Source organism: Poromitra crassiceps (assembly GCF_964638095.1).
Source record: "Poromitra crassiceps genome assembly, chromosome: 5".
Classification (NCBI taxonomy): domain Eukaryota; kingdom Metazoa; phylum Chordata; class Actinopteri; order Beryciformes; family Melamphaidae; genus Poromitra; species Poromitra crassiceps.
This window is the reverse complement of record NC_139642.1, coordinates 48,116,116-48,131,912: the sequence shown is the minus strand read 5'-3', so window position 1 is coordinate 48,131,912 and position 15,797 is coordinate 48,116,116. Positions and strand designations below refer to the sequence as shown.

Genomic DNA, 15,797 nt, shown 5'->3' with positions numbered 1-15,797 from the left:
TGTGTGTCTCAGACAGTCTCTCTCTGGCACAAGGAGGTCTGTGTGTCTCAGACAGTCTCTCTCTGACACAAGCAGGTCTGTGTGTCTCAGACAGTCTCTCTCTGACACAAGCAGGTCTGTGTGTCTCAGATAGTCTCTCTCTGGCACAAGCAGGTCTGTGTGTCTCAGACAGTCTCTCTCTGACACAAGGAGGTCTGTGTGTCTCAGACAGTCTCTCTCTGGCACAGGGAGGTCTGTGTGTCTCAGACAGTCTCTCTCTGACACAAGGAGGTCTGTGTGTCTCAGACAGTCTCTCTCTGGCACAAGGAGGTCTGTGTGTCTCAGACAGTCTCTCTCTGGCACAAGGAGGTCTGTGTGTCTCAGACAGTCTCTCTCTGACACAAGGAGGTCTGTGTGTCTCAGACAGTCTCTCTCTGGCAGCGTTTTCGGACGCTCCTCTTTTCTGTGGATACGTCTGCTCTGTGTCCTCGTGCAGTTGTGTGCCTCCTCTGTTTGGCGTGGGCGTGTGAGTGTGCCTTCTGCCTGACCCCGATGTCATGTCCTGTCCGGAGTGGAGAGGCGGTGAATAGCGCTTCTCTACGAGGGGAACAGAGCAGCCACAGAGGTCTGCAGCAAAACAACTCAGTCAGATACACAGACATAATAGAAAGCAGCACTGGTTACATAAGCGGAAGAGGGAGTCAGCGTGTCCTTCTTCTGCACACTTTGTTTCAGTCTGTGTCTGCTTTGGTTTAGGAAGGAGCCACTGGCTGATGATGGGAATGGTGTCCCTGCCTGGGAGTGTCCCTGGCTGCTCTGATCGTGGCAGAGAGATGGCGTGTTTTTGTCCCTGTAGTGGGAACTGTGCCGGAATACCGCTCTGACCTGCGGTTAAGTGGGAAGACGGGAAGGACTTGAATGAGGGCAAACACACAGAGAGGAGAGAGCAGAGAGGGTGAGCAGGAGGAGAGATAACCCTGAGACGAGATGAATAACGGAGGTCTGGTAGTAATTTGAAGTTGGCAGGGGAGGGAGGGAGGGATAGAAAGCGGCTGTCATCACTCCTTCTCTGGCTGTGTGAAAGAGGTTTTACAGAGGCATCTTTGACAGTGGAGATATCATGTGTGGCTTTCTCCTCTTCTCTGGGATGATGGTTCAAGGGAGAAAGCTTCACGGCCATCGATAGACTGATCCTGTACATTTTCATCGAGAGGGCAAGGCGGCGAGCACCTGCTGTTTGCACACACACACACGCACGCACGCACACGCATGCACGCACGCACGCACGCACACACACACACACACACACACACACACACACACACACACACACACACACACACACACACACACACACACACAGTTTGAGAGCTGTTTTTTTTTACCTGAGCCCCTTTTGGTATGTGCTGCACATTCCACAGATAAGCATTAATCGTCTCACACATACGTGTGTGTGTGCCTGCTTGTGGCTGTTTGTGTGTGTGTGTGTGTGTGTGTGTGTGTGTGTGTGTTCCAGCAGTGGTGTACGCAATGGATTGAAAGATACAGTATCTCAGCTGTTTCAGAGTGAGAATGCAGCCTGTCATGATGACCAGTGTGTATGTACGATGTACGTATGTGTATTGAACGTGTACATGTATCTGTCGCCATGTGTGTCCAGCTGCCGAGAGCAGTGACTAACAGCTGCCTTTCCCAACATACGAGAAGCTCAGATGTAGGACGACTTGCACATTCCATGCAGAGAAGTAGCCATGCAGGCCTAGTTTAACATGACGAGTGCATTCATGTGTTCACCTCAGTCTCATTCGCTTCATGTAAGTTTGTGTGCAGTGAGTCATATTGATCACATCACTGTTCAGTGTATCAGCTACCACACTGTGTTTAGGGCCTCTAAACAGGGCAGGGAAGGACAGTAAATGAGATACAGTATATTGAGCGCAGTGGTGGTTGTATCCCAAAACTCACCAGTAACCTTCACTATTTTACCCAGCCAAATGTTTGGAATAGAATAGGACCTCCACATGATGGTTGGCTACCTTCCAAAGTCGGTGGTAGAGTAGACAAAAACATGAATTCTTCTTCTTCTTCTTCTTCAAAATAGCCTTAGCATAATCCTTAGCATAGCATTACTAAATGCATTACTTTAATGCACTTAAGGATGTGCTGTGGTGAGTCACTACACCTGGCCCACTTTACTTTGGCAGGTGACCTTTGTAATATCAATCAAGACTATAAACTTTTATCATCCAATTCCAAAAGTCACGCTATATATAGTGTTGCATTGTGGGAACACACTGATGGTTACCTTGGTGGTTATTGATGGTTACATAATTTATAGTGACATATTGTAACCAATTAGTTGCTGAGGGATGACGTGAGCTAGCGTTTTACAGTCCATATGCCCCGATTCAGGCCAGAAGAGAATGTGTGGACACAATGTGACACAGTGATTAAGGTGTGACTCATGGAACATGTCTCTTTGAGGCCTTGTGGAGAAGTTTCCCCTCACTCTTTGAAGGGTCCGGTGGAAGTCCGGTGCGGGCCGATGGTGCTGAGTCACCCAGGGCATAAGCCTGAGCCGGTAACCCCCTCTCTCCCAGAGCTTTCTTCTCCCGCCCGCATTCCCCTCTCTCTCTCTCTCTCTCTCTCTCTCCTGTTCTTTCTAAATCATAGTCTCTCTCTCTCTCTCTCTCTCTGTGAGCTGTGAACAGGTGAAATGAGAGCTAGAGTTTCGTGGAATCCGACCCGTGTGTCTCCACCCACTCTTTCTGTCTGCCATGCATGCATAGTGCACGCACACACACACACACACACACACACACACACACACAGAAAGCAAAAGCAGGTCCGTCCCCTCGTGAGAATCAGCCTTTGTCCCCGTTCTGCTCAGTTCTCTGTGAGTGAGAACACGCCTCTGTTCTTCTGTTCTCTCGTGGACGGGACAGGCAGGAGGGAGGGAGGGAAGGGAAAACTTGCAAGGCCACAAAAATGAGCCCGTCGTCTGGGTAGATCATCAACTGTTGCCCCTAGAGCGCATGCAAGCCTGTGTTTTATTTGTTGTTGTTGTTTCCTCTTCGACTGTGAATGCCCTGTGGTTTTCTGTGTTCACAAAAACAGCCGTGACTTGGCATTTGCCATGGCTGTTAAACCAAATCAATAGAATTAGACTCGTCCAAACGGAAGATAAGAGGAAAAAGTATAGGTGAATAAATGAAGGAGTCATGAGGACACATGGGGGTGGGAGTTGTGTCAAGTCAAAGGCTCTCAGCTGCACAGAGCCGTCAATGATAGAAAATGTTGCTGTGCTGCTTGTTTATTGTAGGAACGAGCGTGCTCGATGGATCAGTGCCTTGGGCCAGAACATCAAAGATAAGAAGAACCAGGACAGAACCAGTAAGTCTCTCTTTCTCTCTCTCTCTCACATGCACGCACGCACGCACGCACACACACACACACACACTTTTAGCTTATTGCACCACCTTGTGGTGGTTTGATGCAACTGTTTTCTCTCAAGATCTATTTTACTGGCCAAAAAGTTAATTCAACATATTGAAATAGGGCCAATGCAAACATTATTTGAATTTATTTCATTTGTGTGTGTGTGTGTGTGTGTGTGTGTGTGCGTGCGTGCGTGTGTGTGTTGTTCTAGATGCCATGCAGGTGGAGGTGACCAGGACTTACACAGCCAAGCAGCCAGACGAGCTGTCCTTGCAGGTGGCCGATGTGGTGCTGCTCTCACAGACTGTTGAAGATGGTATGTTGTTAGCTCTGCTCTCACAGACTGTAGAAGATGGGCGTCTACTTGTCGTTCAGTTGTTAAGGTACTGACCGGGTACCTGTTTGAAGATGCGGTATTACACACGCAAGCACCGAGCCAAAGGTCCTATCTCTTTCGGTGTCCATGGAAACCGACTTTCATGTGTTAGGGGGATGAGAAGAACAGACAGCACTGAGCATCAGAGAGACATTACGCTCTCTCTCTGTTTTTGATGCTCAGTGCCGTTCTGTTCACCAGGGAACACAACACATCACTCCGTCTTTCAACATTGTGTGAGTGAAGTCAAGTCAAGTTTATTTATAGCCCTAATTCACACGCATGTCTCGAAGGACTTTACAGAGAATGTGTCAAGCTAGATCTAAACACAATCTACAAACAGAATTACAAATTAACAAGCATGGGAAGAAAGAAAAGAAAATAATCTAGCTATTATAGCCTAACCTACCGCCGAACCAAACCTACCCGCAACCCCTCAGCCCTGACAACTTTTATAAAACAAGCATAGCACGCTTTAAGAAACAATAAAACAATCTAGCAATGTCATCTCTCCTCTCTCAGGCTGGTACGAGGGCGAGCGACTGCGTGACGGCGAGAGAGGATGGTTCCTCGCCGAGTGCGCCCAGCCGATCACGTGCCAGGCCACCATCGAGCGCAACATGCAGAGGATGGACCGCCTGCAGGGGGTAGAGACCAACGTGTGAACCCGACAAGCCAGAGAATACCCCAGCAGACTGCGTTAAGTTAAACAACAAAGAGTCTCCTCGGCCGCTGGTGACCCCCTCGACCCACCAGTGGCCTGCGTTTTGAGCTGGTGACCCCCTCGACCCACCAGTGGCCTGCGTTTTGAGCGACGAACCCCAACTAACGAGCTCCCTTTCCCCCTTGACACCCTTTTAATAACATCAGTGACCTGCCTTCAGGGACCAATGAAGAATGAATGAAGGAGTTGTCCAGCAGTGAGATGGGACTAGGTGGTGTGCTGGCTGGACTTTGGCTGGGATATTGCTGAGGTGAAATAGCAGGTCAAGCCGTGATTTGACCTGTGGCTTTCAGTTCACTAAATATCAGGCTTTCTATCACGATCCTCTTCAACCTCTGCTTCCAAGCCAAGGCAGGGGATGAACAAGAGATCTGGCCTCCATAAAGGGTGCTTTCTCACTGGTCCCATTGTACCGTTCCCGAGCACACTTATCCCCAAATTGACCCCAGTTTCGGAACGTTTGATGAGTATGAACCTTTTGTTGCATTCCGCGCCCGGGCCGCGCAACGGGGAGCCGTGACAGGATCCACTTAAAAAGGTGGTCTGGGGAATGCTTTGGCATGCCCGGGAACGGAACACTTGCGAATGTGAACGGCAACCGTTCCAAACCACATAGACAACACACGGGCGAGGATACACTCCAGGCGTAGTTGATGACGCAAGTGCACTCTGTTCCGTTTCTGAGTGCGGAACGGAACAAATCGTTCCCAGTGAGAAAGCACTTATATTAGTCCTGTGTGGGAGGGACGGCTTGACAGTGGGATCTGTCAAAATCACTCTTACTTTGTCACCCACTCACAAAGTGATTGCTTTCCTCTCTCCACTAAGAGCTATTTGTGTGAAATGTGTATATTTTGTCATTTTTCTCAAACATGTTTTCGGAGTGAAGTGAGTCCAATGTAATCACAACACTACAGTTCCATGAGAGGAGATAATCAGACCAAATAGAAGAGTGTGAAGATGACTTATCCGCTCTGTTTGAGGCTTAAGACGTGTTTAGGATGTGTGCCAGTAACCGTGTAACTATGAAGATGCAGATTCTGAATGTTGGCTAGTGCAGATGCTCTTGAAAAGATTTCTGTATAACATCTGTAACTGATGGCACACCTGGAACTAGTGAAGCTACCGTTAGGATGATATTGACAACAGAATTGAATGTGATGTATTTTGGACTACAAATGAAAAGGAATTAATTTGTTTGTCATGATAATGTAATGTCACCTTCATGAATCAGACTTTGCATGTGTGTCATACAGATCGTTATCTTCTCCATCCACTCGCTCGGTGATTAGGATTGTCTGGGATAACAGTATGCACCCTTGATGCCAGCCAAATAAATATCTTTAAGATTTATATCTGTGATGTTACAGAGATGAGCAGAAATTAATGTTTGTGTTTGTTGATGGCAAAACCGGATGAGGTGAGCAGCCCAGCCCAGTGAGTCATCTTTTGAGCGTTGCCATTGCCCAGCTAAAGTAAATGAATTGCTCGGTCAGAGTGTGTTGATAACACCATCTATCAAACCTGCACTGCTCTGGCCCTGGCACAAATGACAAGCAGAAGTGTTCGGCTACAGGGAGCTAGACGTGATGTACAGTAGAGAGTGCAGTGACCCCGCATGCTTTGCATTTGAGCTCAGGGGATTTTTTTTTAATCTGTGATACCATACCACACATCTAAATAGTTATTAATCTTTCTATTTCTACCATATGTCCTCTGCTTGTAACCATTGTAAATCACCCATGTAAATATGTACCAAACGTGTATGGTAATTTGTATGTAACCCTATAAATACAGATTTATATTGCAGAAATTGTTTATATGAAAATGTTTATTTGACCTAGATATTTTCATCAGCCATATTAGGCTCTTTAATAAAAATCTGATTACTTGTGGGCTGTTGTGTATTCTGGCTGATTAATTTGACAATTCCTCTCTGTGGACCACTGCCATAAAGAACAAGAAAATTACTCTACTTTTATTCCTCCAATCAAATTTGGAATGTGAAATTAGCCACGTGGACATGAAGTAGGTTTTAATCAAATCTATGCTATGCATAACATGCTTTAGCCAGCAGACATTTCTTCATAAATATTGATCAGATTTAAATATCGGCATCAGGAATGGGCAATCATGTGCCATTGGATTGCCAAGAGTATGCTATTTGGTGTTCATTCTGATCAGATAGGAAAAGAACGCAAATTCTTTACTTAAGGAGAAGTACAATTTAGACTGCTTAGATGAGACACTTGCAAGAATCCCCAGGGAGGATACGATTATTCTCCTAGGAGACTTCAATGCCAAGGTTGGCCGGGACCAACACCTCTGGAAGGGCTCCATAGGAAAGGAAGGCATCGTGGGACATCAACTCCAATGGAGTTCTGCTTCTCAGCAAATGTGCTCAGTATGACCTCACCATCACTAACACTCTTTTCCGCCAGAAAATCCTACTTAAGTACAGTAACAAAGTATTTGTACTTAGTTACTTCCCATCTCTGATTCCAATGAAAGACGTGATTTCACGGATTCCTCCACTCCACATACTATACAGCAGATGGTAATCTCCCATAACACAGCCAATGTATCTTCAGTGTGTTTTTGATGTCCTGGTTCTCAACCTACCTGTAGTAAGGCAGATGAAAGTGAGACATTTTGTGTTACAACTGTTCTTTATTCATTATCTAGACATTGCTGAGAAACAAAAGCAAAGATGCAAAATAAGAAAATGTCGTAGACACTAACATCAACAAAACAGCTACTGAGTTTATTATTATAACATGGATTGGTCCTTGCAAAAAAAGACCAGAGGGGTTAACGGTTCACAAAATTCATGGTTTGGTTCAATACACAGGGGTGTGACGTTTGGTATATTTTCCACACAGTTTTTATCTTTTTATTTTACGTATTTGTTTTATTAATTTTAGTCTTGTAAAAAAAAAACAATTTACATTTTTTTTTTTACACCTTTTGTCTTTTTATTTTATTTTACCATTATATCCTTGTAGAAGACTTGCACTGTTCACTAGAGAAAGATTCGTTTGGTTAGTAGTAGTGAACCTAAAGCCTTGTACCTAAACGGTTCGGTACAAATTATGCGTATTGTTACACCCCAACCAAATAGGCAAACAAACTGTCTTTCTTATCTACTGTATGAATGCAGTCATTTGACCTTAAACATCTCACATTCTCTTCTCTTTATAGCCAACAAAATAGAGCTATTCCGCAGAAGGAAACGGGCAGCTGGCCAACACCCTCTGCTTTGAAGAAAAAGTCTCAGAGGCACTTCTAATCGTCATCGTCGTCGTCATCATCCTCATTGAAGTACATGTGTTGACCTCTAGGGGCTGAGGCCCATTTTCTGCCATAGCTCGCAGGGTTAGCACTGCCTGTTGGCTTCTCCTGGGTGGTGATGAGGTCTACAATGGCTGTGATGACAGCACAGTCTTTGGACTGACGGTTGTCCCAGTCCACAGGAGCAGGGTGACGGATCTTGTCCTCCAGCAGGGAATCCAACTGTTTTTTCAGTCTCTGTGGAGAGGGCAGCAGAGGGAAATTAGGACTTTTTGTAAAGCAAAAGCCCTACAAAATGATGTTAATAATCAAATGAATGCTCGAAGATCCTTCGAGAGGCTGAATGCTTGAACCGAAGGATAATGTTAGGTGTGGTTGTCAAACATGTTTTTAAATACAAATTTGCTTCTTATCATCAATTTCTCACGATATCCCCAAATCATCATGTCATGATGATATGATTCCATTGAAAGACGATACGATAACATTGAATTATCGCCCAGCCCTACCAACAATAATGACAAAAAAATTATTTCACCCATTTTAATGAAAACTGTTCCAGTATGTGTGTGCATCAGAGATGGGGACTTAGACTTGTGACTTGGACTCGAGTTGCACTTAAGTCTCACACACAGTGACTTGAGACTCGTCCTCAAAAGACTTGAGAATGGACTCGGGCTCTAGGATTTGGGCCTTGTGAACAATCTTCTTTTTCTTTTGTTAATTAACCTTAAGGAAATGTCTACTAATAAGGTCAACTAATCAATGCTGTAAAGAAATGTCTACTAATAAGGTCAACTAATCAATGCTGATACTGTATGCTAACAGATGGAGTGAGGATAATACAGTATATGCTTTGAATTAAAAAAAGAGGTGCTTTTCAGCGCAAAGAGTTGCATACGGACGATAACATAACGCAAGCATTTTGCGTGGGAACACCCGGTTTGGCATGGGGCATGCCCACATAAGCACACAGACCTGGCGCAAAACTGGATGATATCGTGCCCGGGGTGCAAATTGACAATTGCGTGAGGTGGGCAATGGCATAAGACGCACGGAAGATAACATAAGACACGCGTTACGGGGCACAAACCGGCCCGCAAGCGCAAAAAGCAAGTAGCGCTTGTACGACGACCCGCCGTGTTCTAAGCAGATTGGATGGCATCCAGCAGATGATCGAATGCTCATCCATAAGAGCCTTGACTTGGGCTTGCTCCTAAAAGACTTGAGACTTGACTTGGACTCTAGCTCATAGACTTGAGACTTGACTTGGACTCTAGCTCATAGACTTGGGACTTGACCAGGACTCGCAAATAGCATCTCTGGCGTGCATCCTCGCCTACCTTGACAAGCTGAGCGATGCGTGCCGGGGATCTGAAAACAATCCACTCGTCGACCGCGATGGTCTCCTGGTCCCCGTCTTTCTGGATGGTGATGTCGCCCCCAAAGAACAGCAGGGAGAACGGCGACACTTCAGTGCAGTCATACAGGAAGATCTGTGGACACGCAGAAAGATGCTGCTAACTAAACACGCCACGACGGCAAGATCTGACAACACACTGTATTCACACACACTCAGCACACGACACACCATGCCTGACAGCTACTTTGCAGTGTGGGTTGAAAGTGTCCCATTAGAGGAGAGAGAGAGGCTGTGTGAGTTTCACAATGTGCTTCAGGTGTCGAGAAGAAATCTCATCTTGCCCCGTTTGTGAATCTCACTTTCGTGTTACACTCTCTTTTTGACGATGGCTTACTATTTTTCTCTTCCACCCATCTTCCATCACAAACAAATAGCATGTTTTTTTTTTTTTTTTTTACAATGCATGTGAACAATGAAAGAAACAAAAGACATTTTATCACAAATAATTGAAAATTTGCAATATTGTAGAAAAACAAATAGGATACGATGTGATACACAGATCCGCTTAGCACTTAGGGTAGAAGCCACAGAGCCTAACATTATTTGAGCAGCAGGTTGTGAGGTCAAACAAACCCCACTTCAGATTTGTTGGGACAACAGACACGCAAGGAATAAAGCTAAAGCTAACGAGACAAGGATTGAGTGATGGAAACGAGCTAGACAGAGACGGGGTTCCCACACCTCCTTAAACATCAAATTCAAGGACTTTCCAGGCCCAATTCCCTCAAATGCAAGGACCAAACACGGCATCGTTTGAGAGACAGATCAAGGTTCATTACTGTTACATCACTGAGGATTTTTAGAATGAGAACTAGCAGGCTTTACAGAAGCTCACAGGTAACCAGAGAGAGAGCCTTGAATGTGTCAAGTGTGAACACTTCTCAACTGCTGTTACAGTACACGTTGAATACAAAAATCAAAAACACTTTCATTTCTATTGCACAAAATATAAAGATTAAAGCACTTTCCATAGCCCATGCCATGTCTATTTTCAAAAACTTTCAAGCCCTTGACCATTCACAAACTTTCAAGGATTTCAAGGGGAACCATGGAGAGAGAAAGGAGAGAGGAGAGACAGGAGAGGTGTGGGCAAGAGACAAAACAAACAGACGCAAGGAGAGAGCAGACAACTGCTTCTGCTCCAACAATGTGTCATGTAACGGACCAGGTGCAAGTACGTCAGAGGAGATAACGTTCTTTCACAGCCCTCGTCTCCCGTTTCGCTCTCTCTCAGTAAATTAAACCAATGGCCTTCACAATCCCACAGCCAAGAAGCACTGAAATACACGGTAAGCGCACGCCAAGACAAAACACATTTATGTTGCGTCTTTGCGTGCGCTTGCTGTGTATTTAATGCCATTAAATAATGGTGGTGGTAATGAAGCTGAGACACAGTAGAAGGCCTTTCGTCATAAAGACGAAGGCGGTAAAGTGACAGTCAGACAAAGACAATGACTGGGAAGACTTGAGGTGTTTTTCTGCAGAATGGTAAAAACATTGGCAGACAAACAGCACAGAAAGAATACAGAGATAGATGGGAGGGAAATCAGGAGTGAGAAGGGGGACAGCGCAAAAAAAAGAAAAGAAAAAAGAATGCGTGGACTGCCCCCCACCCCCACCCCAGTATTGGGTGCGTTCGTAAATCCACTCTGACTGAAATGAGAGCGCGAAGCTACGGTACACTACAACGGTGCTCCCAATCTACTAAGAGTCCACTGTGCACTCCGGGCGCTCGGAGTGCTATTTCTGAACATGGTGTCTGGGAGCTTTGAAGCACAGGAGCCTTTGAAAGAGAGTTGAAAGGCAGCGTTTTAATCAAATATTCATTCAGTCTGAAAGTGGCATGGCACCGCCGCCAACCTTTACCCTCTTTCCACTCACACACACCTTCAGAGAGAGACACGCTAAATCAAGCAGACTGACACTCAAGCATGTTACTGTGCAAGGGCGTAACTTTGGTTTGAGAAGTGGGGGGGGCACAATAACCCTGACCTGCCTCGCCCGGGGGGGATGGGGGGTGGGGGGAATTGCGGGGATACTTATTCACTTTTGACCATTCAGGAATTGGGGGGGGGAAACCCCTCCAAAATACATTAAAGGAGAACTTACCTCCAAAACACTTTTTTTCAGCTTTTAACCAATATATATGACTTTGGGGGTGATGTGTGAAGAATTCTGGTCAAAATTTCCACATTTGACACCAAACTGTTGCCATTTGACCATTTGTATCATTTTTCAGCAGCATATCTGGCATAAGCGCCCTCTAAAGGTCGAACACTGCTTTTTTTTTTTTCCTCAAATGAATGGGAGATTAGGGGCACACTGACGTCACAGTGCCCCCAAAGACTATGGGATTTCAAGATAATTACTCCCCTACCCCCACCCTTTCGGCTCCTCAGAACTCCAAGCCTATTCCTATTGAAGTTTGCTCTTAAAATACTGAACCAAACGTCGTCAAAGTTGGCACATGTCTTAATTATAGTTAGTTTCCCGCTGAATGTGTCATTACTTTATTAATATCTTACCTGGATAAGCTCGAATGATGATGTTTATATTATCAGTCCGAGTTGCAAGCACTGTCTCCAGCCCAGGCAGGCGGGAGAGAGTCGTACTGTAAACTTCATGGACGAGCCCCAAGCTCCGGGTGCGCGCGCAGCAGCAGCTGGGCTCTCTGTGCTCTGAGAGCAGAGAGAGCAGTCTGATATTTCCGCAAACAAATATCGTCGCAGTTTAGCGCACATGTAAAATATAACGCTATACTACGACGTGACAAAGCTTCTCTAAACACATCGGCTACTATCATATATTTCCCTGCATCCCTCCTACTGAGATTATATCGGTATTGATTTTGGACAGACTGAATGCGCGGAGGAGGAGGAGGAGATATATCTGCAGCTGTGCCCTGAGTAGCCCTGAGAGACACTCGCCTCGCTCCGACTACTGTGCCCGTCTGTGAAAAGCGTCCTGTCCAGTCGCACCTTCGCAAACAGATGCGGGATTCCCTCAATCCTGTACCCAATCTCAGACTGTATTGAGCAGAAAAATCGCACACCAGCTATTTCTGTCTGTGTTTGTTTGTTGCTCCGTGAGGTTACAGAGCGCCCCATGCATGCAGCAGGCTGTTTCGCCAGCCGGGGTCTGGCAGGAGGGAGGAGGCGCAGCCTGCACTGCGCTGAGAGGAAAACTTTTGCACAACTTTTAACAAGAATCACGAAAAGCCCCCAAACTAAAATGAAAAAGGGACTATATGGCAACTTGGACGAGGGAATGACGTAGAGAAATCTCGCATTGTGTTACCCCAGAACGGGGGGTTTGTCGTATTGTGCGGTGTGCTGCTGTAACGAGCCCACGTCACTTTGCTCTCGTAACGTAGTTTGACACACTGCCATAGAGATACATGCAGAAAAATAATTAAATTTCTACTTCGCCACTGAATTACCAAATTGATATAACTTTCAACCATTTTGAGCAAAGCTCTTTCCAAACAGGCCACCAGCGTTGGCTAGTTGTTGATATTTATAAAGATATTGCCCCTCTCAAATAAATTATTTTTGAGGCAGTAGGCAAACTGTAATGGTGTCGATTTCCGAAAAAAAATCTTGACTTGAACACAGCCAAAGAGTCTAGTATAGACAAGAGTATATGTCATTTCTTGGTTTTTTCCATAGGTATTTTCAAATCACTGTTCTAATACATATCTAGGGGGTAAGTCCTCCTTTAAGTTAGAAAAATCCATGATGTGATTTGGCATCAAAGAATTGCATTCCCCTGAAATTGGTGAGCAATTCTGTTGTGGAAATTGCTCAGAAACCCCCTTATTGTCAATATACCTAGGAAAGCCATAGATCCCCTGAATGCCTAGAGGTCACAATAGCTCTTCTTATACAGTGAGGTCAAGTTTCGAAAAATGGTCTCACTACAATTAAATGGCTACTAAGGTGACTAACATCATCACACATGAATACAATTGGGCTCCTTGAATCCACAAGAGTCTCCGCTTTACAGTTATACCCAATTTATGCAATTACAAGACTATTTAGGGTCTCCAGTATGCAGAAATATTCAAATAGATTAGGCGGAAATAACACATGCAAAAACAGCTTTTTTATTTGTTATGTTTTTGCATGAGATTAGCATACAGTGGGGCTGTCTGTAAAGGGGAGACTCGTGGGTACCCATAGAACACATTCAGATATTATGTTGAAGTGAGAGGTCAAGGGCCCCCTTTGAAAAGGGCCGTGCCCATTTTTCCCTTGCCAAAATGTTGCCTAAATTTGGAGCATTATTTACCCCCCTTGCTGAGAAGCTAGCATGACATGATTGGTACCAATGGATGCCTTAGGTCTTCTAGTTTCATATGATAGTATTCTCGTAACTCTAGGTTTAAAAATGAGCCTGCTACAGCCTCTGAAATACAGTCATTTCGATCCACGTCCACGATTTTTGCAGTGAAAAAGTCGGGGATAAAATCTGGATTTTGAAAAGAAGGGGGGGACATGTCCCCCCTTGTCTCTATGAAAATGTTGCCCTTGTTACTGTAGCACACCTAAGCATGGAAATTAGGGATGCACCGATCGATCGGCACGTGACCGGAAATGGCCGATTTTCACGTGATCGGCCTCGATCGGTGATCTGTTCCGGTCACTCTAAATAGCCGATTCTGTGAGCCGATTTTCACATGACGTGCGCGCACCCCAAAGCACCGAGACAGGCACCCAGCCACCACACCACACACGCCAGCATACCTTCCTCGTTGTGGATTTTTTTCACCGTCAGTGAAGTACCGTAGACAAAGCTCGCAGTTTGTCACACATGCAAGTCGAAAATAAGCCGTGGAGACAGAGGTGCGGCCGTGTCCCGCTCGGCTGGAGTCCAGTCAGAGCGGCTCGCTTCACCTCACTGGCCCCCCTCTCTCTGCTCTCTCTCCCCGGGAAGCGGTGCTCCAGCAACCCGCCACCGCGCACAGCCGGCTTGGCGAGTGTGTCCAGTATAACCATTCCCTGACCTGCTTTTCCATTCCACATCTGCGCTGCTGCCTCAGCCTGTCATGTTGTAACGTGACGTGGATACAGGAGAGACTATTTGTTTCGTATTGCAAATAGAACGACATGAGAACGACGGACATAATAATAAAAATGCATCGGACTCACAAGTGTGCAACGTTTTCTGTGCGTGACGATATTTTTTCGGATGGCAGATAAAAATACGCATACCAAACTTCGGACTGTGTGTAAACTCCGCCTGATATTCAGACTGAAGATCGTTACTGTAACTCATAAACTCATTTCCCCTCTACTCAAGAGGACTGGTCTGGAGCCAGTCTATAAACTCCTTGTCCATGGATCATTTTGATGTTCTGTTGCACCTGTTTTCTTTTGGAAAAGTAAATGCATGATAGCTGTGGGATATAGGCTATTGGATTTAATTTAATTTTTGTATTCATTGTATTTGCACAAAAAAGCTCTGTCCAGTAGCCTAACCTGGAACACTTTTATTTTGAGATGTGTTTGAGTGAGAAGGTCCTACTTCATGCAAATGATAAGAATTGTTTATTTGTTTATTTGGATCCCCATTAGATGTAAGAATTGTTCTATGAATCTTAATTTTTAAACAAAGTTACAAAAACGTTTGTGTAAGCTGTCAATTGTTGTTTTTAGAAAAAAAAATCGGAATCGGCAAAAATCAGTATCGGCAAGTCAGACTACCGGTATTCAAAAATCGGAAATCGGAATCGGCCAAGAAAATGGCAATCGGTGCATCCCTAATGGAAATGCATACCGTTTATGCAACAATGTTGAATAACGGCATGGAACCTTGTTTAGCCGCCATCGTGTGTGTGTGTGTGTTGCCATTTTGACCACTTACACTGCTAGTCCTCATCTTGAGGTGGTAGACGAGCCAGTTGTAGTTGAACTCGGCCTCCTCCACGTTGACAGATTTGGGATGTATACACACCTTCCCATCGGACTGGGTGTACACCTTAGCGCTGCAAAAGAAAATGTCGTCAGTGTGTGTGTGTGTGTGTGTGTGTGTGCTCGCGTTTGTGCAGGCGCGTGTTGTCGCTTTCAGCCAAAAATTGAGTGAGAAATCATAATAAGTTTGTTAAAATGTATTCTGCAGTTCCAGAAATAGCCTATCGAGCGCCTCCTGCCATTGCTCCGAGGCAGGTTCCAATCACAACACATTGTGATGCAGCCTCATCAGGCAGCATCACTTTCATGAAAGCATCAGTGCGTTCCAAACTCCTCGCTTATAAAAACCCACTGGCTGACTGCAGGGAACAAGCTGCTTGCATCAGACAGTGGTCTGATTTAAAAGCAACACAAAAGTGCTTCATCGAAATAAATACATCATCATTAAATACAGCCGGGCTGTGGTGCGCATGGCCGAAAACACAAAACTAACTGGCTTAGCATCGTAACGGTTGAAAATGACTTATGCAGAGAAAATCAGTCAAAATATAAAAGAAAAGAAAAAAGAAAAAAGAAAAAAAGTGACAGGTCCTGTGTGTGTGTGTGTGTGTGTGTGTGTGCGCGCGCGTGTGTGTGTGTGTGTGTGTGTGTGCG

The 15,797-nt window shown here is 45.2% G+C and overlaps 2 protein-coding genes across 2 annotated transcripts in view; one reads left to right on the top strand and one right to left on the bottom strand.

The window, feature by feature from the left end:
- Positions 1 to 6,412, top strand: part of LOC310776932 (rho guanine nucleotide exchange factor 26-like) — a 39,212-nt gene extending 32,800 nt beyond the window's left edge. Inside the window, exons 13-15 of the mRNA XM_083637146.1 lie at positions 3,302 to 3,372; positions 3,629 to 3,733; positions 4,316 to 6,412. Coding sequence (XP_083493272.1) covers positions 3,302 to 3,372; positions 3,629 to 3,733; positions 4,316 to 4,458 — 319 coding nt within the window. The 3' untranslated portion in view covers positions 4,459 to 6,412. The remainder of the gene's footprint in view (positions 1 to 3,301; positions 3,373 to 3,628; positions 3,734 to 4,315) is intronic.
- An 806-nt stretch (positions 6,413 to 7,218) lies between these two features.
- Positions 7,219 to 15,797, bottom strand: part of dhx36 (DEAH (Asp-Glu-Ala-His) box polypeptide 36) — a 41,338-nt gene continuing 32,759 nt past the window's right edge. Inside the window, exons 23-25 of the mRNA XM_083637453.1 lie at positions 15,097 to 15,217; positions 9,152 to 9,304; positions 7,219 to 8,045 (exon numbers count right to left, since the gene is read on the bottom strand). Coding sequence (XP_083493579.1) covers positions 7,803 to 8,045; positions 9,152 to 9,304; positions 15,097 to 15,217 — 517 coding nt within the window. The 3' untranslated portion in view covers positions 7,219 to 7,802. The remainder of the gene's footprint in view (positions 8,046 to 9,151; positions 9,305 to 15,096; positions 15,218 to 15,797) is intronic.